Genomic DNA, 21,684 nt, shown 5'->3' on the forward strand with positions numbered 1-21,684 from the left:
TTCAGTGGTGTTCAAAGCATTCTCGGGATTCGTATTTTACTACATTCCAAATGCTACAATGCAGGCATGATGTAAGTTTCCTAGACTTGAGGAAGAACTTATAAGAATGCTCTGATGGTTTGGGCACACCCTTTGTCATCTACCATCTGTCTCGATTCACAAAGCAATAGGACCAAGACCACTACCAGAATGGCATAAGACGTGTGGTGGTCAACTGAGGACATGCCTTGACTCATTATCTGGCGAATTCACTTGGAGCTGGCTCAACCCACCCTAGGTGAATGCCATCACAAGTATGGACCAATTTTACTGCAGATCTTTTGTTTTATATCATCAAACTATCATAAATAGTGGTTTTCACCTGAGAAGAAGAGAAAATGGTTATCACAGCTTTGTAAACAACTACAACTGCTCACAAAGTAAACAATACCTGATCCACCAGAAATGCAAGGAAAATAAAAATGGGTGGTTGTCTAAAATTTTCCCTATATTCAAAACAAAAATACGGAAAAATCTTTACGATGTTCCTCTCTGTGACAGAATGAAAAGATCATATTCCAAAAATCACAAATTGATCATGTAGCTTTATTTTTATAAAGAAAATCATTTTTAAACAATTTCAAGTGATTAATGAGAAACTGTAGGCATTACAAGGCTGATGTTGCAACATTGAATTATTGCTGACTTATCAGTCTTTGTTTCTCCAAGATGGCGACGCGAAGCAATCTCTTTTTGCTTAATTAAAAGATAGAACTATAAGATTAATTTACATGAAATTTTCAATATAAAATTTTCACTCCATCATGGGTATGTACATCAGCATTTTTTTATTTATTTATTTATTTTTTTTAATTTTTGGGAATTCAGGACAAGAACCGAAAAATGCCTCCTCAAATGTTATGTCATGCTACACACCAAATAAACATTGCAAACTAAATGACATAACTATAAAAAAAAAATTGAATCGACTATAGACTGTTCATTATCAGCCACCAATGAAATTTGTTCTAGTGATCCCAGTTCCTGTCTAAATATATCTGGTTAGTTCAAAGAACATAACTTGATGCAATATGTGTAAAGTAGATTGCTCAAAATCAATGTTTATCACATACATAGATCGAATTGAGAGTTGCACAACAGAGAAAAAATAAGAATTAAAATTTTAAAAATTAACAAAAGATAATTCATAATATCTTATTTTAGGATCAGGAAAAGAAAAGAAAATTCCCAACATGAAAAAAATTGATGAGATTGTTTTTTGTTTTTTTGTTTTTGTTTTATGGAATATCAACCTTTTTCAGATTATTTAATGCCGAATCCAGTGATTTTGAAGAATCATTTTTAAATAGAGTATGTTTGTTTTTTGTTTTTTTTATGTTTTTTGTGTTGGCTTCTATTTAACCCATAGTTGGGACCCTAACAGGTACTACCACTCCGGGTCAGAGTGGACTTGGGATCAATGGCAATTAAAGGGTGGCTCCACACTCCCTAAAGCCCGCAAGCTGGGGCCTCACCATCGAATATAGTTTAAGGTCATATCTAGGACCGTTGTATGAAAGGTTCTTTTTAGAATTTTTTATAAAGACCAATTTTTTTAAGATATGAGAGTATGGTGATTTAAATATATTCTGTTTTCCATATGATTAGGGTCAGGATGGAATTTCCTTGTTTTAAATCTTTTGATATATTTTCAGTTCTTTTAGGAATTTAAAGATATTTTCTGCATCGTTGTATTTGAATAGGTTTTTCATATTATTAAGCGTTGAAGAGGAGGTTCGTTCTTAGGTTAGTTAGTGCTTTGCATTCTATAAGGATGTGTATAACTGTAAGAGGTGTTTGGCATGTGTTGCATTTTGGTTGTAGTTCTTTTATCAGAATAAAGGAGTGTGTGAGGTTGGTGTGTCCTATACGAAGACCGGATAGGACAACTTGTTCCTTCCTGGATTTTGTAAGGGTGGGGGTGTATTCGTTTACTTTGGTTTTTATTTGAAATAGTTTATTGTAGGTGTTTGGATTCCATTCCTGTTGCCATTTATTTTGAAGAAACTCATTTATTTAGGCTTCAGGTCTGTGAAAGGTTTTTTTATATTATCTGGGGTTAGTTTTTTTTATATTATCTGGGGTTAGTTTGAGGGCAGATTTTGCTGCTCTATCAGCTTTTTCATTACCTTTTTCACCTATGTGGCCAGGGGTCCAACATAAGAGAATTTCTTTATTGTTGGCCATAGTGTTTAGATTACATAGGAGTTTTACTATAAGGGGGTTTTCCAATCTTTTATTTTTCAGTGATTCTAGAACTGATCGTGAGTCCGATAGTATAATAAATTTTTGGTAACTGCTGTTGTGGATGATTTCAAGAGCTAGATTTATGGCGTAAGCTTCAGCTGAAAATATTGAACTTTCTGATGGTAGTGCTTTCTTTAGGGCTTTTATGTTTGATACCGCTGCGCAGGCTGTTCTTTCTTTGTCTTTAGATCCGTCAATGTATATAAGGTGATGTTTTGGGTATTTTTTTAGAATGTTATAAATTTCCTCTTGATATATGCTTGGGTGTGTTTTTGCTTTTTGAAGTTCTTTTAGGCTAAGGTTTATGTTTGAAGTTTTTATTTTCCATGGAAGGATGTTTGGAATTAGTTGTGTATGTTAGTAGTGATGATTTCGGTTTCTTTGAGTACAGAGTCCATTCTTAGCCCAAATGGTTTTGTTGTTTTTCATTACTTTTGAATAAGTATTTGGATTTAGGATTGAAGATGTTTTCTTAAGCTGGGTTTGATGGAGTGGATTTGATTTTTAGATAATATTGGCAAGCTAGTTTTTCAGTTCGAATTTGAGGTGGATATTCGTTTGCCTCTACAAATAAGCTCTCTACGGGTGATGTTCTGAAAGCTCCTAGTATCAGTCTTATGCTTCCGTGGTGGATTGGGTCTAATTTTTTTAAAGCAAAAAGTTAAGAGATGGAAACTCTCACTTCAAATCTACTGCTGCCTTGCAGTTTTCCTTAAAAGGCTATGGAACCCCATCCAGAAAGAAAAGGCATAGTAGCGGGCACGATAGGGCGACTGCTTACCTCGCTGAGATTACTTTCGGTCAGAAGCTACAACCTCCTCTGCTGCCAGTCGTCGCAGGTTCGCTCCACTGGACATGAGCATTGGAGGTTCAGAGCGTGTCTATCTGATGCGCAACAGATACTGCACCTAAACTGCGCAAGCAAGTTTGGAGCCAAGGTGGGAAGTCCTGTGGTGATGGAATGAGACTACACCAACACCGAGGGATAAAGCACTGAGGCCCTCAACTAGTCATCGTCAAGACTAACGGACTGCTTTATGATGATCATGATATATATATATATATATATGGACTGTCCAATTGACTTCAACACAGATAATTTGTTTATAGTGGTGATGGCTTTGTGTAGAACCATCCACACTTTTTGGAACAACTTATATCTCAGTCAGTGCAATTATACATATAAGTTAAAAGAAAAATGCAACACAAACTTAATTTGATTTCATAAGAGCTTTATCAAACAAGAGCTAAACAAAAATTTAAAAAAAAAGACTTCTTTCAGAGTTACACATTTCTATTAGTTATGTGTTGATCTTCCTAGTTTTGGCTTACTAAGATGTCTAGGTGCACAGCTTTTCTTAGAGGAAATAACCAGCGCAAGTTTTCTGCTTCACCTTCCCTATTTTTCTCCTTTTGTCTTTTTAACCTCTTTTCCTCTCCTTTTTCTCACCCTGCCTACAACTCCTCCATCTTTTGCCTTCTCTTTCTCTCCAGCTCTAAATTATCCTTTGTTTCTTTCTTTCTCCACCATTTTTTTAATAAATATAAAATCGGTTGTAACTTTGTTCAGTTATTCCAGTTGAGCACTAAACCTCAACTAGCTCTTCTCATTTGATAAATCTTTTTGGTTGAAATAAATTTATAAGATTAAGCTGTTAGTAATGTATTTTTCTTTTAACTTTTATATATGTTCTCCTACGCATTCAGCTCTCCCGCTTAAGAGGAATTTAATTCTCCCCTACTGCACCACTCTGACCTGCAAAAAGTGTCTAGGCAGCCCTGTCGGCATTCCCCGATAAAGGTGCTTCAGATGATTCACAATAAACTAACCTCTTCTCAAAGAGAGAAGGCAAAGCTTGGGAGGATGGACCTCTTAGAACTGCACAGAACCAGCATTACACTGCAATCAACAGGAACGAGGTTATTACAGGAATGGTCTTATCTCTGTTGATTTTGCGGGTCGATGGTTAAATATCCCTACAGAAATTGCTCTATCTTTTAAAAATTATTATATACAGTGCATCACAAAAGTGAGTACACCCCCTCACATTTCTTCAAATATTTAAGTATATCTCTTCATGAGACAACACTGAAAAAATGATTTTTTGACACAATGAAAAGTCTGTCTGCAGAGTTGATTTATTTCCCCCTTCAAAATAATTCAAAATATAGCCATTAAAAGCTAAATCCCTGGCAACTAAAGGGAGTACACTCCTAAGAAACTACACCTCTAAAAAGTGAGTACTATCCTAAAAAAACTTCACTCCTAAATATCTAAATTGAGTACTGCCTTTTTCCCCTCCAAAATACTATGTGACTCATTAGTTTAACTATGCCATGTGTTCATAGGGAACAGTTGCATTCAAATTTATAGTGCAGCTCTCACACAGTCTCTTACCAGTCATTGAATTCCAACATAGCACCACATGGCAAAGAACTCTGAGGATTTTAAAAAATGTATTATTGTGCTACATAAAGATGGCCAAGGCTACAAGAAGATTGCTAACACTTTGAAACTGAACTGCAGCACAGTGGCTAATATCGTCCAGCATTTTAAAAGAGCAAGGTCCACTCAGAACAGGCCCAGGATAGGTCGTCCAGAGAAGCTGAGCGCACGTGCTGAGCATCACATGCAAATGCTTTCTTTGAAAAATCTCTGCAGCAGTGCTGTTAGCATTGCTGCAGAGATAAAAGAGGTTGGGGCTCAGCCTGTTAGTGTTCATACCCTACACCGCACACTACATCAAATTGGTGTGCATGGCTATCACCTTAGGAGGAAGCCTCTTCTCAAGGCAATACACAAGAAAGCTCACAAACAGTTGATGGAGACTAAATTTAATTTGGTTGGTTTCTGATGGCGTTACTCATGTCTAGCGGCGACCAGGTGAGGAGTACAAAGATAAGTGTATCGTGCCTACAGTCAAGCATGGTGGTGGGAATGCCATGGTCTGGGACTGCATAAGTGATGCAGGTATTGAAGAGTTACATTTCATTGACGGAAACATGAACTCCAACATTTACTATCAAATACTGCCGCAGAGCATGATCCCCTCCCTCCAGAAACTGGGTCACAGAGCAGTGTTCCAGAATGACGACACAAAACACACATCCAAGACACCCACTGCTCTACTGAAGAGGCTGAGTGTAAAGGTGATGGACTGGCCAAGCATGACTCCAGACTTGAACTCAATAAAACATTTTTGGGGCATCATCAAGCGGTGGAGGTGCGCAAAGTCTCAAATATCTGCCAGTTCCGCGACGTTGTAATTGAAGAGTGGAAGAGCATTCCAGTGGCTACATGTGAAACTCTAGCAAACTCCATGCCCAGGAGAGTAAAGACAGTTTTGGATAATGATGGTGGCCAGACAAAATATTGAGAGTTGACATGTTGTATGTTAATATTGACAACTTTTTGTAAGGAGTGTACTCAATTTGTTGCAGGGAATGGCTATATTTTGATGGAAAATAAATTAGCTGTTATATATGCTGCAGACAGATTACTTTTCATTGTGTCAAACAATCATTTTTTTTCAGAGTTGTCCCATGAAGAGATATACTTAAATATTTGAAGATATGTGAGGAGTGTACTTACTTTGGTGATTGATTGAGATTATATATATATATATATATATATATATATATATACACACACATACACACACACACAGCATAATCACGTTGACACACCAGTTCCCATTAGATCATCAAAGTTAAGCAACGTTGAGCCTGGTCAGTACTAAAATATGTGTTCCAGGTGCTGTATGTGCTCTCTGCTGATTTTGGCATTGTTTCCAGTTGTCCTAGACTTCTCCTTGCCACTGGACTCAAGCAGAGCCGATTCAGGGGGTATGGTTAGGATTGTGCAATCCTTGCCTCATAATTACACACACACACAGCCATCCTTACAGGGGGTATCCAATGTCTTTCAAGATTGAATGGAGGCATTTTATATTTTAGATAACACACACACACACACACACACACACACACACACACACACACACACACACACACAGTGTGTAGCAAAAGTATTTGGTACATTGTTTTTTTTGTATTTCTTAAAAATATCAAGTTAATTTGAATTAAATTTATACTCAATCTTTGAACAGATATTATCTATTTAAAAATAAAACGAAAATAAAAATATACTTAGTTGACAAATATTTATCAACAAAAAATCAAATTATTCATATACAAAAGTATTTAGCACACCGTCAATTTTCATTCTTAAGCAGTCATTTCATCTTTCTACAATACTTTCTACAATATTTCAACCAATCAAAAATTTCATTCTTAAGCAGTCATTTAATCTTGCTACAATATTTCACCCAATCAGAAGGTATCCCAGAGTTTGGGCTCCTTATAGGTCAGTTGATAAGAGCTCTCAAACATTGCACAGGTTGCCCCTTTCATTACTGTTTTAAAATGGTTAAAACAAAGGAATTGACTAATGATATTTGCCAGGAAATCATAGCAAGGTATAAAGATAGAAAGGGATACAGGAAAATAGCTTCAGAACTAAATTTGGTGGTGTGTACAGTTAGGACTGTCATGAGAAATTGGAAAACAACAAGTGGTAATACTAAAAATTACTCAAGAAATGGTCGGACATGTAAATTAAATGATGTTGCATTGCTCATAACGTGAAGAAAGAACCATTTCTGACTCATTCAGAAATTCAGAAGGATTTGCAGAAAGCAAGTATTGAAGTAAGCAAGGACACAATCAAGAGATCATTGAATCGTACAGGCCTGTATCACCGAGAAAGACTCCATTGCTGAGTCGAAGACACGTGAAAGATCGTTTGAAATCCGTTTATAAATATTAATGTGAATCGAATGACTTCTAGAACAAAGTTATTTTGTCAGATGAAACTAAAATTGAGCTTTTCGGAAAAAACATGCGCACATGTGTATGGGGAAAAAAGTTCACAGAATTTAAATCATCTAATACCATTCCCACTGTAAAATTTGGAGGTGGAAGTGTAATGATTTGAGGCTGCTTTTCTGCAAATACAGTTTGAGGAATTTTAAACATAGAAGGGAAAATGAATGCAGCAAATTATACAAAAACTTTGTCAACGCATCTGTTCAAGAGTTCAACGCAGATTTAGGATTGGGCTTTGATTTTTATCTTCTAGCAAGACAATGATCCCAAGCAGAAGGCTAAAATAATTATGAAATGGTTTAAGGATAAGGGGATTAGTGTTCTAAAGTGACCTAGCCAGTCAACCAACCTAAATCTCATCGAAAATCTGTGGAAAACTTAAGTTAAAAGTGCATGCAAGAGATCCCAAGAATATCAAGGAAATGAAGAAAGTTTGCGAAGAAGAATGGCTGAAACTATTAGCAAATGATTGCAAATAACTAGTAAGCAGTTATGGAAAGCGTCCGCAGGCTGTAAGGAAAAACAGAGGATATACAACTAAATATTAATAAATGTGTTAAATACTTTTGCATATGGATAATTTAATTTTTCATTAATAAATATTTGTCAACTAAATATATATTAATTTCCCTTTTATTTTTAGATAGATAATATCTCTTCGGAGATAGAATCTAAATTTCATTCAAATAAACTTTATACTTTTTGAGAAATATGAAAAAAAAAACAATGTCCCAAATACTTTTGCTACCCACTGTATATACCCACACACACACTAAGTATTTAAATACTTACTTGCCCTTCCAGGAATGCTTTGTAATAAAGTAACAGGCAATATCTGTATTTTCTTTCACTGAATCCATACTGTCCTATAACAAAAAAAAAATATAGGTGTTAAAAAATTATGAGGTATTTTGGAAATCTATTCCAAAATAAAAAAAAAACAAAAAAAACTATTGCATTTGAATTTTTACATTAACATAACTATTTACAGAGGAACAAGTATGATGCAATCTTCATATAATAAATAAGAGCTCAATGTAACATTTGTTTTTCTTTTGGCAAGCAGTATAACTAGGATCATTGATACATGAAATTAAACTTCAATATGATACCATAAAAACCAATCATAAGAGAATGAATGGCTTCCTTAAAAAGAAAACATACGAGAAAACCAAGGTATAACAGAATGACTGAATGATACATAAAGTAAAAGTAAAAATTAAAAAAAATTATTTAAATAAACCTTTTAATTAATTCTAAAAAAAGGAAATAGCAGGTAAAGGGGAAAAAGAAATACAAGTATATCGTAACATATAAATGAAAATTTATACGAAACTGAGAAATGAATAGCTCGACATAAATAGAGACTAAAATCTGAAAGGTGTAGTTTACGAGTTGAGGAGTAAACCAATAAATAAATAAATCAGAGAAGAAAAAATAATTAGTCTGCTTCAATAGAGTACACGGTACCAGGGGCCAGTCCGCTCAGAGGCAGTGCACGGTACCAGGGGCCAGTCCGCTCAGAGGCAGTGCACGGTACCAGGGAACAGTCCGCTCAGAGGCAGTGCACGGTACCAGGGGCCAGTCCGCTCAGAGGCAGTGCACGGTACCAGGGGCCAGTCCGCTCAGAGGCAGTGCACGGTACCAGGGGTCAGTCCGCTCAGAGGCAGTGCACGGTACCAGGGGCCAGTCCGCTCAGAGGCAGTGCACGGTACCAGGGGCCAGTCCGCTCAGAGGCAGTGCACGGTACCAGGGGCCAGTCCGCTCAGAGGCAGTGCACGGTACCAGGGGCCAGTCCGCTCAGAGGCAGTGCACGGTACCAGGGGCCAGTCCGCTCAGAGGCAGTGCACGGTACCAGGGGCCAGTCCGCTCAGAGGCAGTGCACGGTACCAGGGGCCAGTCCGCTCAGAGGCAGTGCACGGTACCAGGGGCCAGTCCGCTCAGAGGCAGTGCGCGGTACCAGGGGCCAGTCCGCTCAGAGGCAGCGCGCGGTACCAGGGAGTCCGCTCTGATGTAATGCATGAAGTCTGCTCCAATGCAGTGCATGGTACCAGGCAGTTTACTCGGAAGCATAGTATCAGGTGATCCAGTTTGATGTAATGCACGATACCAGGAGGTTATTTTTAATAAGAGATATATAAAAATAAAGAAACGGATAATTAATATTACCATTCTTACAAAGCTGTAAATAACACTCTATAAGTTGCATATCGCAGAGGTTTCAACCAAACAAAGTGTAGAAAAGAAAATAAGAAATATGAAAGTGAAACAAACAGTGACAACTAGGTCAAAATCTGGTTAGGAAACAGGATGGGGAGATTAACCTGTTGAATGAGTCGCATGAAAGAAAATAGAGAAGGAGGAGCAAAAATATTAGGCTAGGCAAAATCGATATCACTTTTTTAAGGTTATAGTATCTCACTTTTATATAGATTTCGTTGAACACAATAATTTACAGTGTATCCTTTTTAAAAACAAAATATCTGCACTAGTGACAACTCTATTAAAAAATGTTTATTGTGATTTCTTTCTTTAACCAGACAGCAGAATTCTATGTTCTGACTTTAAAACATATCTGAATAGGTGATGGGAGAGTGTCTTCAAGCAAACTGAATCAATTTCTCTGACTCATTCAATGATGATGTCTATTTCACATTATATCAATTCTTTTAGAATATTTAATGCCAAAACAATAGGATTCCTGAAATAAAAACTCATAATGGACTAGAGATTTTATACATTTCTCAATGATATAGTGTAAATGAACGCAACAGATTTGACTGGATTTGAAATCTATTCAGCTGATTTCATAGTCTACATCAATATCCATTACACCAACGCCTTCTCCTACCCACTCAAAACTAATGTTTCAAATGTGTTTCCTTCTATCAACATTTAAAATGTTAAAATATATGCAGCTCAAAAATGATACATATGATATGATTATGTAATACAGCTTCCTATTCCAGTAACTTCTTTCTAAGAACCGCAGCTTTGAGGAATTTTCTTCCTACTGACTGTTTTTGGCTACCTATTACTTTGGTCTTTTCGTTAATCATCATTCGTTCTTGTTAGCTCCTTACATCAAGTAGCTCCACGACTTGTCTGGAGCAATTTTCATAGAAAAGAAAAAAAAACATTTGCCAATATTAGATATTCAACAAGTATAGCTACTAGTATATAATTTAGTTAATTCAGAATAACAGGCAGTTCAAATCACTGAGGGGTTAAGAGATCAACTTCATCTTAAGTTGAAAATGTACTAGAGACACATATCACTGGACTCAAAAGAAAGCAAGCAAGAAAGAAAGGGTGATAAAGACAGTTGGGAAGCATGCGAGGTGTTCAGAAGAGTAAGGACATAGGTTAAGATATAATTAATCAGTGATTTCGATATCTTTCTGTGTCACACACCACACTGATCAACAATTTGAAATAAAAATTAAGTTGAATAAATATCTTGTCTTTCCTCAGTTTTCCTCAAATGATTCTTTTTTCAAGTATGAAAGAAGCTTTATTCACAAAATATTCCCTTAGTATGGGAGGATCACGTAGAAATGCATACAGCAGGAATGATCAACAACCAAGGTATGAATAACAATTTGTGAACTTTAGTGTTTCTGTAATAATTACAGCAACTCGATTGTTACATGTATGACACAAGGTCAATAACACAACAGTAATGCAATAGAAAAGATAATTATAGAAATGTACATAGTAGGTATCCTTATTTTCTTGGATAAAAAAAAAATCAAATTTTTATGTAGAGATTTTTAGACGGGATCTGGCCTTTGAGCTAAGATCACAGTGCAGTATATGTTCTAATGCTACACTTCATTTATCCTTAGTCAATGTGGGCGAAACTCTTCTATACTAAGGCAATTTTTATTTTTACCAAATTCCAGATTGCATCTTTTTGGGGAGCTGGTTTTTCCCCCCACATAAAAATCTACCTTATGTCACATTTTGCTCTTATGAAGAAGCAAATAAATAGCAATTTTAATGCAGAATCAGCGATGTCATCATTTTGTGTGTAAATTTGATGGATGATCAAAGGCGCTAAAAATGAATAATGGAAGTAACGTTTTTTGCTATTGTTTATTGTGCTAATTATATTTATTAGAGGTCTCTGTACATTATTTGGAAAATAGACATTAAAATCACTTGAAGTTGCATAGACTACAAATAAAAAGTAAACCACAAAATATTTTTAGATTGTGGTTGAATTTGATATTTGAAAATTGCCAATAGCCATTTTTATATTATATTAAAATATATTCAAAATCCTTGAAATTTTATTTTTAAAACTTCACATCACAGAATACTGGAATTTAAATAAATCATTTAAATCTTTTAAAAATTAATTAGTTTTTAGAATTTTTTTTATAATTCAACTAATTATATTATATATTAATGAGAAAAAACGATTAAAAAAAAAACTATTGATTTTATGTCCATTTTTTTTAAGTGAAATAAGAATTGTGTGCTTATATAAAAAAAATTAATTTGAAGGGATGCAAGAAATATTGAAGGATTTTTTAAAAGGAGACTTATTAAGATAATAAAAAGCTCAACATTTAATATAGAGCTTAAGCATATGAAGGAAATTATTGACAAAACAGATATATACTGGTGCATATAAATTTATTTATCAGTTTAATAAGGAAGATACATGGATAGGAGACGGGGGGGGTATCAATAACCCATCTTCTCATATTGAACTGATAAATAAATTTATATGTATCAGCATATCTCTTTGTATTGTCAATAATTTCCTTCATAAGAAAAAAATATTTTCCAATTATTCAAACTCTTCAGCTTTATAAAATGTTGGAATTTTGCTTAATTATATTTGGTACAGGTATCGTAAAATGAAATATGGAGGTGAAGGGAGAACATCTACAAAAAAAAAAAAAATTATATATATATATATATATATATATATATATCCTCCTATGTTTAACAAAATCTTTGCAAATATAAATTAACTTAAAAATGGATAAGTATCAAAAGTTTCATGTAAATTTGACCATTAATTGTTTTTTGTTACATTTATTAAACACGTATGTTTATGCTTTCAAAATGATCACTCTGCCTTAAAACATTGTTTTAAGGCATCAATAATATAAACACTATTTTAGTCTTGCATTTTCATAATTTTTGTACATTCAAATTTTTTTTTTTTTTTTTTTTTTTTTTTTTACTGATAGTTTATTTTAACCTTCTTTCAAATGGTATAAAAGTTATGATGATGATATCGACTTATATCAAAGTTACATTGGATTACATATGGGGGAGGGGGGGGTAATTCTGTCCCACATGTTAGAGGTACCTAATATACAGAAAACTCACAATAAACAAAATAATTGTTAATATGACAATTACACGATTTTATTAATTCTTTTGAAAGCATGGTTTAAAAAAAAAAAAAAATCTCAACTTCATAGACAATAAAAAAAATTTATTTGAAAAAATTTAGTCAAAAATAATGTAATAGAGAAATATAATTTTTATTTTTGTCCCAAACATGAAATTATATCTAGGCTTGATTCTGTCAAAAAGTAATTGGAAAAACTAATAAATTATTGCATTTTTATACATTATTTTATTTTTCGGAATCGTTTGAGATGAGGTTCATAATTGGTGTATTTTCTTTTTTTCTTTTGCAGACTTATCCTCATCTTCATAATTGTTGTTTTTAGGTGGTTAATTATAATGGGATAGAAATGCTGAGCCAGGCAACTGTATCCCCAGTGAAGAAGGCCAGAGGATTAGTTGGCCGAAACGTGGTGAAACAACAACTATGAAGATGAGGATAACAGTCTGCAAAAAAAAAAAAGTTGCAATTTCTTTTCATTATTTTTTTTTTTAGATTACATTTTTCTCTAATTATCTGTAACATTAAAAAAGATAAAAATCTGTAATTTTTTTGTAAATAAATTTTTTTAAATGTGCATCTCCAATTAATCTTTTTTAAATAATGTTCATTAACATTTAATTTCTTAAATTTTAGTTATTTTTTTTTTTTTTTTTTTTTTTTAAAGAACTTAAAATAATTGTAAATAAATAGTTTAGAATTTCTCATAAAAAAAACTTTGATGTTAGTAGGAATGTTTTCACCCAAATAAGTCACATTGTCACAGAGACAGATATCTATACTCTGGATTAAATGAGAAGTTGGGCAGCAAGATGTTTGTTTACATTATATTTAAATTTCTGGATGCCGGTACAATCAGGGAAGAAGGAAACAGGTAGGGAATTCCAAAAGCTAGCAGGAAAGAAGCAATTAGAGTAAAAAGTCCCCCAATAGCAGAGAACCGCCACAGTTAATGGGTGGGATTTAGCTGACTATTGGGTTTGTCAGGTGTATTTATGTCAAGTGGTCACCAGATTAAGTTCATTGGAGCACACTCCATTGAAATACTTGTAAAACAAGCACAGGGATGCAACACTGGTGATGAGACAGGAGCTAGAGTTTGGTAGAGAGTGTGAGACTTGTGAGATTATAGACCATTTTTTTAACCCAGTTTAAGAAAGAGAGACTAGTTTATGGTTTGCCGGCCCAAATGTGACAATGCACCATACATGGACGAATGGTGGCCTTCTAGAGATATAAGTTTTCTAGCATGATAGAGGGAGCCTTTTCTTTCTTTGCAGCAGCTGTGGCATTATACATATAACTAATGCAAAAAACTGCAAATTCATTGCAAGGATTAGAAATTTTAGAACATAAAAAGTAATACAACAGCATTAGCAGTGTCAGAAATTTCGTGAAAATAGTGAATAATTCCACCCCATCTTTCCAAGCTTATAACTCCTCGAAAAATGTAATTCAAGCCCTAATTTTTTTTTTCAATTAAAGGAGTAAGGACCAAGGTTTTATTTTAAAAAAAAACAAAACAAAACAATGTGTTTTTTTTTTTTTAAAAAGGTTTTAAACTTCGGACTTTACAGGTAAATTTCTAAAAAACTGATTTTTTTTTTTTGTTTTAAATTTGAATATATTATTTATTGACCTTTTCTCTTCAATTTGTGATATATAAACCTATTAAACATAAATTAATTATTTACTTTTTAATAGACATTTCAAAATGAGAGGCGTAAATTATTCGACCCCCTATCTTTCTAAGCTTATAACTCCTCGAAAAATGTAATTCAAGCCCTAATTTTTTTTTCAATTAAAGGAGCAAGGACCAAGGTTTCATTAAAAAAAAAAAAAAAAGACAAAAAGAAAAAATGTGTTCTTATAAAATAAGGTTTTAAACTTCGGACTTTACAGGTAAATTTCTAAAAAACTGATTTTTTTTTTGTTTTAAATTTGAATATATTATTTATTGACCTTTTCTCTTCAATTTGTGATATATAAACCTATTAAACATAAATTAATTATTTACTTTTTAATAGACATTTCAAAATGGGGGGGGGGGCGTGAAAATGGGGGGGCGTGAAAATGGGGGGGCGTGAATTTAAAAAAAACGTTTGTCTAAAATATTATATTCGGTTTATTGGAAAGAACATAAAATTTCACATTGACCCTGAAAATATCGTAAAAATAGAATCAATAGAAAAATTTTGATAGATTTTTAAAATTTAAAAATATTGAGTTTAAAAATTGAAAAATATTGAGTTCGGAAAATTCATTACTGTTTTAAAAAAAAATAAAAATATTTTTATTACTTTTAAAACAACTGTAATAGTTTATTTTGGAAGTATAATCCATAAAGAAAATAAATAACCCACTTTTAACAGAGAAATTACGAGATTTTTATATTGTATTCGCAGTTTCGTGTTAGGGGTGTCAAAAATTCCTACAAAAATTCTGATACTGCTACAACAGCATATATATATAAAACTAAATATATATAAAAACTAGATAGAGTACCCGTCAATGCAGGGTTTCTTAAACTTTTCTCTTGTATGCAAGTTCTAATGAAAAAATAAAAATTAAAAAAAACTTTTTTTACTGCAAATTGAAAAAATAAAAAATAAACATGTTGCAATATTTTTCATATAAAAAGAGTATGATTAAAGAAAATTGAGCAGTTCTATTTATAGACACTGGCGATAGAAACTGATCAAATGGAGCTATGCTCTGCTAGCAATCAATCAGAAACCGGAATCACTCAAACATACTGGATATTTTAGAATTCCCACACAATTTTTCATGTCAACACAAGAAGGAATCTTGTTTTTTGTCTGCAAATTTTTTAGTTCAAGACTTATACAGATTAATTCCCCCTTTTTTTTTACGTTTCTTTTTCTGTTACTTTCCCCTCTCTGCCCTGCTCAAAGCAAGTCTGTCAACGTATTCCACAAATTCTACAATTCCATGAAAAGTTTCCAGAAAAAACACAATTTAACTTCCAATGTTGACCCCTCCAACTACCATGTCTCCTTTTCCAACACCAGGGGTCTACGTTTCAACCTTCCAGAGGCTGAAATCCAATTACAGGAGACTAAACTACACTTATTATTGCTAAGCAAAACTGGCATTGGACTGACTATTTCTCTAAAAGAGTTTGGAATTAAAGAATACTCGAACTTAACATCCAAATCTGACCCTCAAGATCGCCATGGGCATGGAATATGTGCCTACATTAAAGATGGCTTTCCATATGGTAGGGACATCTCCAGAGATCTTAAATTACCTTATATGTGCTTCCAGGTTGCACTTTCTCACACAACTTTGTTTATATTTGCCCTCTATCGCTCCCACAACAGCAGAGTTATTATCTTTAAGAGCATATCTGAGAAAATTGACCACATCCTATCTGCTCATCCTTCAGCTAACATTCACGTCTGTGTAGACTTCAATGTTAACAATGTGGAATGGTTAACCCACTCAAACAAGACAGATAATGAGGGAAGGTTCTGTCACGATTTCTTCATTGCTTATGACCTCAGTTAGATTGTTTGTGAACCCATCCATGTGTCCGATACTGACAGTCAGTACACAAGTCTCCTTTTTTTTCTCACAACTAACCCTGAGTTATGTTCATCTTCTGTTCTGTCTCCACTGGGATCTTCCAACCACTCTTGTATCAGTTAAAAGAAAAACAAAATGTAATAAGTCCTCAGAAGTACCTCTCCATCGTACAGTATACTGATACTATATGGCTAACTGGGATAGCTTCCGTACATTTATATCAGATCTACCTCTGCATTCCATGTTTAAAAAGGATGTATCCTCTATAGTATCAGACCTGATGGAATAGTTAATTGTAGGTACAGACCGTATCATACCCTCAAAAAAAATTCCAGCAAAAACCTAACAGCCAGCCATGGTTCTCTCCAGAACGTGCTGCTGCGATTGCGCACAGAAATCACTTTTTCCATTGCTTCCAACATAATAGATGTACTGAGACTAAAGCCACTTTCAGGACTGCCAGCAACCACTGTAAAAGAGTAATGAAGAACGCAAGAGTTGTATTGACGAATCAAGTCCAAAGTGGCTGAGTAACGGCTTCGTTCACACCAGTTTTGGCAAATAGCAAACAGGATCCTGAACAGAAGCATGTGCTCTATCCTAACTATCATCAATGAACCTGAGGTAATCTAGTCAGCATCAGACAAAGCTAAACTCTTTGCCAAGAACTTTGCAGTTAATTCTACTCTATACGACAAAGGCCGCCAACCCCCTTCCGCCTATATCAGAAAACACACTATGCAACGTACAAATATCTGTGCATGATGTTGCCAAGCTAATCAAAAACCTTGATTCCAGTAAAACAACTGGCTCTGACGGCATTCCTAATAGTGCTGAAAAAGCTTAAACTAGAACTAGCTCTCATACTTACAAAGCTGTTTAAGCATTAAAAATTGCTTCTCCCTGAAAAACCTCATCAGTATGCCCTGTATTTAAGAATTCAGATGATCGGTCATCTCCCTCTAAGTACAGACCAATAAGTCTCCTGTGCGTCATGAGAAAGTTACTTGAATCTGTTAAATAGAGAAGTATTCAATCACCTCAGCAAAAATAACCTTAGTGCTATACAATATGGTTTCCATTCTGCTAGATCTACAGCAGATGTGCTTACAGTTATATCTCATAGGATTAGCAAATCTCTCGACGGAGGTTTCCTTTCTAGGGCAATTGCTCTTGACATTGGCCTTTGATAGGGTATGGCATAAAGGTCTGCTTCAAAAGATCTCCAACTATGGTATAGCTGGAAATGTCTTTTCAATGATTAAATCATTTCTCTCTGATAGGTTCATAAGAGTAGTGGTTGATGAACAGAAATGAGAAGCTCATAGTATTAATGCTGGAGTCCCTCATGGGTCCAACTCTCTTCCTAATCTACATCAATGATCTTCCAAATCACATCCTAAGACCATTCGTAGACATTTATGCTGATGACACTACCATCTATGGCAGCACATCAAAGGCTGTAAACGACCAAGTTCTCTCTGATTCTCTCTCCTCTGATCTTGAGCATGTGGTACAATGGGGAAAAAAGTGACTAGTTACTTTTAATGCATCTAAAACCAAGCTTCGTAGCCTAGTGGGGAATGCCCTTTTTCTCTTCCCTGCAACCTCTTTCTACCAGAAGAGATGTTGCGAACCTGTCTCTGCTTTATCGTTATTTTCATGGCAAGTACTCGTCTGAGCTACAATCTATCCCCCTCATCAAACATTCACGAGAGAAACTCATCTAGCTGAAAACACTATCAATAGTTTCCCCCCTCTTTATCTGTGCCTAGACCTAAACGTGGATTCCATGAACAAAGCTTCTTTCTGAGAACTGCACACCTGTGGAACTCTCTTCCATTTGCCTGCTTTCCAGCTGACTACAATATGGTCATCTTCAAGACTGTAAACAAGTTCTTCATGGGCCGTTCCCCTTAAGTAATCCAATTTACCAAATTTACACTTCTAACAATTACTATGATATTGTTTTTTGACCAATGTGCACTCTTTAACCCTTATCCTTGATGTTTTTTGTTCAACTGGCCACATCATCCCACTTTATACAAGGATTACCACGACAGCTAGATACCATGATTTCATATCCTTTCTTTGTTTCTACTTTTTTCTTCAACTATGTCGCTTAAAAAGACATAATTTTTAATATATTTTCTTTGTATGTGCTGAATAGCAAAATTATTTTGAATTAGACCTAATATTTGCTAATTACTTTTCCTCTGAGGAGATGAGCCTACATTGAAAATCCATTGGTTAAGGAAAAAACTGAATTGTATTCTTTGTCCAAACAAATTTCTGTTTTAAAAAATTATATTTTTCTAAATGAAATTAAAAAAAAAAAAAACTATAAATTCCATTTGCTCTATCAAGTATATTGAGCTATTCTCTTTTTGGCTGGGATTGTCTTATATATTATTACCTCCTAAAAATATTTTGTAAGACTCGATACCCTTCATTAATCTGTGTTCCTATTCACCTCAGGATTCTGATATATATGCGAGTGTGTGCATGTGTATTTATGTAGTATTATTCCATTTAAGCTAACATTGTTTAACATAATAGAATTCTCAGCTTGAGTATATGTTTTTATTTTTAAAATTTTTTCTAATGATCTCTTGTATCAAAATCAAAAATATTGTATATTTCATATGTATCATAAACGTTTTTGATTCTTAGTTGAATCATCTTCAGGAGACAAAAGTAAATGAACAAAAAGCTAGAGAAAAGAAAGAACTTCAAAAAGCAGCCAAGAACACACATGTGAAGTCAGACATCAGAAGAAATATATACTTCATTACTATTTTTAATGTATTAAATATTTAAATATTTTTATTTATGTTTTTTTTTAATATTTAAAAAATATTTTTATGTGTATAAAATTTTATCCATGCGTTTCTGGGTTCACCTTTCATCAGCATGGATCACCCATCAACAAGGATCAAACTTACAATTGCACTATTAGCAGTCTAACATCTTACCAATGAGTCACGAACCTCTGCAGATTTTATTGCTTTTAAATGGAAGATCTGTTATTTTTTATAAGCAACTAGCGAGGGGTACCCGGCGTTGCCCGGGTGTTTGGAGGTGTGTGTGTGGGGGGGGGGTTAAAAAGTAAAAAGTAAGTATGAGGATCGAACCCGAACCCTTGAGGCAAAATTGGAAATTAAAGTGTGAAAAAAAAAAAAAAAAAAAAACGTGCGACGTTAACGATTGCCTCAACGTGACATGCTAACGGAAACACGTTTGAATTTATTTAATTACTTGGATTTAGCAGGTGCCCCTTTTAATGAGTTAAATGAGGTCAAGTTTGACTGCGGGATTTCATTTACTGCTGAACGCTCCCCCCCCCCCAAGATGTTATAGGAAAAAGACTAACCCACATGCAGCAAGCGACAAATGTTGAATATTTATCTTCCCAAAATCGAGCAAATTAAATAGACAGGCGAGCTTAGTTGTTAACTGAGAGATATTACGATTTATATGTGATATAAAAAGTTTTAAAAAGTTGTGAAGCGAGCGACCGCTTCTCTGAAAAAAGCCTTTTGTAGACACACAGAAAAAGCGAACACACATACATACATATTTTCGCTTTTATATTTATAGATATACAAGCAGTTATATATATCAGATCACCAAAGTTAAGCAACGATTAGCCTGGCCAGTATGAAATGGGTGACCATTTGGGACTTCCAGGTGCAGTATGTACTTTCAGCTTATCTCAGCATTGTTTCCAATCGTTCTGGACTTCTCCCTGCCATTGGATTCAAGCAGTGCCGATTCAAGAGAGGTGTGGTTGGAGATTACGCAACCCTTGCCACACAATTACACACACAGCTGCCCATACAGGGGGTATCCTTTGTCTTTTGAGACTGAACGGAGGCATTGATTGATTGATATGAGAGAGAAGGCTTTCCCATTATCATCTTGACGTAGATCTAAAACAGCATATCAAGACAACAGTCTGTACTAGTACACTATTTTCACTTTTCTTCATAACAGACTTTGTACAAAATTGCTAGAGACGGCTCATGTATGATTTAATAAGTAAAAATTTTTTAAAATGATTGCCTCATTTAGCAATGCTGATAAACTTGCAAACATAAACGAGGTATTTCTTCTACAAAACTTGAAAGAATAACATTTAAAGAATTGCAGGAGAGCATAAATTTGTTACAAGTTTGTCACCTTTGATATTTGAAACAGCAAAATGAAGCTCAGGCTGGATAAGTGTGCTAAGTGTACTCTGAAAGCTGGCAAGAAGATATCTACTGAAAACATACAGCACAATGACAAACAGCTTTTTTTTTTAATCTAATTTACATTTTTGCCAATCTGTTAATGTCTAAACACAACTTTGATGCATAAAGAAATGAGAATTAACAAAAAGTGTATGTATATATATAATTCCGAAGAATACAAAATTTATGAGCTAATCAATATTATAAATTATATTTAAAAAATTACACATCAACCAAAAATGTAAGTGTACATATGTTTAAGAAATTTTTAAATATAAATCTCTTCACCATCAAAAATAATGAAAGAACTCCCTAACATTTCGTTACAGCTCTTTTTTCCCCCCATAGGCATCACCACTTATCAAGGCCAAGAGGCCACTCGAGGATGAGGGTTAAAGAGTGTAAAGTAGAAATTGGACAATATAGTAATCATTAATAATGGAAATTTGGTAAATTTGTTAACTTATATGGAACGGCTCATCAAAAAGTAAATAATTAAATTGTTAAAGTACAAACACAAAAAAAAAAAAAAAATTACCTATCAACATTCAAAAAACCAATCCCCTCCCCCATTTTTTTATATGATTGGTTATGAAAATTGGATTTCAGAATCAAACGTAAATTTTTTTTTTCTTAAATACAAATGGTGGATTATGCATTTCAAGTATGTATAGCTAATTCTTCATAAATTCTACTATACATTATGCCTTAATAAAAAAAAAAATTAATTCTGGAAAACATGAATCTAAGAGAGAAGTGGCAATTATCTTTTATTACAAAAAGATTTTAACTTAAACCACTTCAAGCTATGAATGAATTTGCACATGCACAAAAGTAATAGAAATATGTTGGCAAGTTGAAATTAATATTTTTCATTTCAACTTTCCAACATATTTCTATATGCATTATTCATCCATTTAAACAAAGATTTTACGTTATAAACCATCCTTGGTGTAGGATTACTATTTTCAGTTAATTTCAGTGTTATGTGATCAGTAGGTGAAAAGTTTAGCAGTTAAATATTTTCATACATGCATAATCTATTGTTTTATTAAAATTCACTTAAAATTTTCTTTATTATCCTTTATATAATAATTTTATTGCAGAAATTCCTCTCTTGATCAAAATACCGTAGGTTTGCAACAACACATGTCACGTGCACATTTATTAAATCTAGCCTATTAGCCACTAAGATAGTGGCTGATAGGCTAGATTTAATAAATAAATGTAACTTTAGAACAACATTATATACACATGTAGGTTACATTAAAATCTTACGTTATTTCCAAAGAGTGACACAATTACTATCTCATCATCTTTAGAAGAAGTACTTCCTAATTTTCTCTCGAC

At 33.9% G+C, this 21,684-nt stretch overlaps 1 protein-coding gene across 4 annotated transcripts in view; it reads right to left on the bottom strand.

Moving 5' to 3' along the window:
• LOC145303528 (dnaJ homolog subfamily C member 13-like) overlaps positions 1-21,684 on the bottom strand; it is a 328,576-nt gene that overhangs the window by 209,758 nt on the left and 97,134 nt on the right. For all 4 annotated transcript variants that reach the window (XM_080144980.1, XM_080144981.1, XM_080144982.1 and 1 more), the window contains one exon: positions 7,966-8,039. In XM_080144980.1, coding sequence (XP_080001106.1) covers positions 7,966-8,033 — 68 coding nt within the window. In that variant the 5' untranslated portion in view covers positions 8,034-8,039. The remainder of the gene's footprint in view (positions 1-7,965; positions 8,040-21,684) is intronic.

This window comes from Euprymna scolopes, chromosome 19 (assembly GCF_053919585.1).
Source record: "Euprymna scolopes isolate OS-2025 chromosome 19, ASM5391958v1, whole genome shotgun sequence".
Lineage (NCBI taxonomy): Eukaryota > Metazoa > Mollusca > Cephalopoda > Sepiida > Sepiolidae > Euprymna > Euprymna scolopes.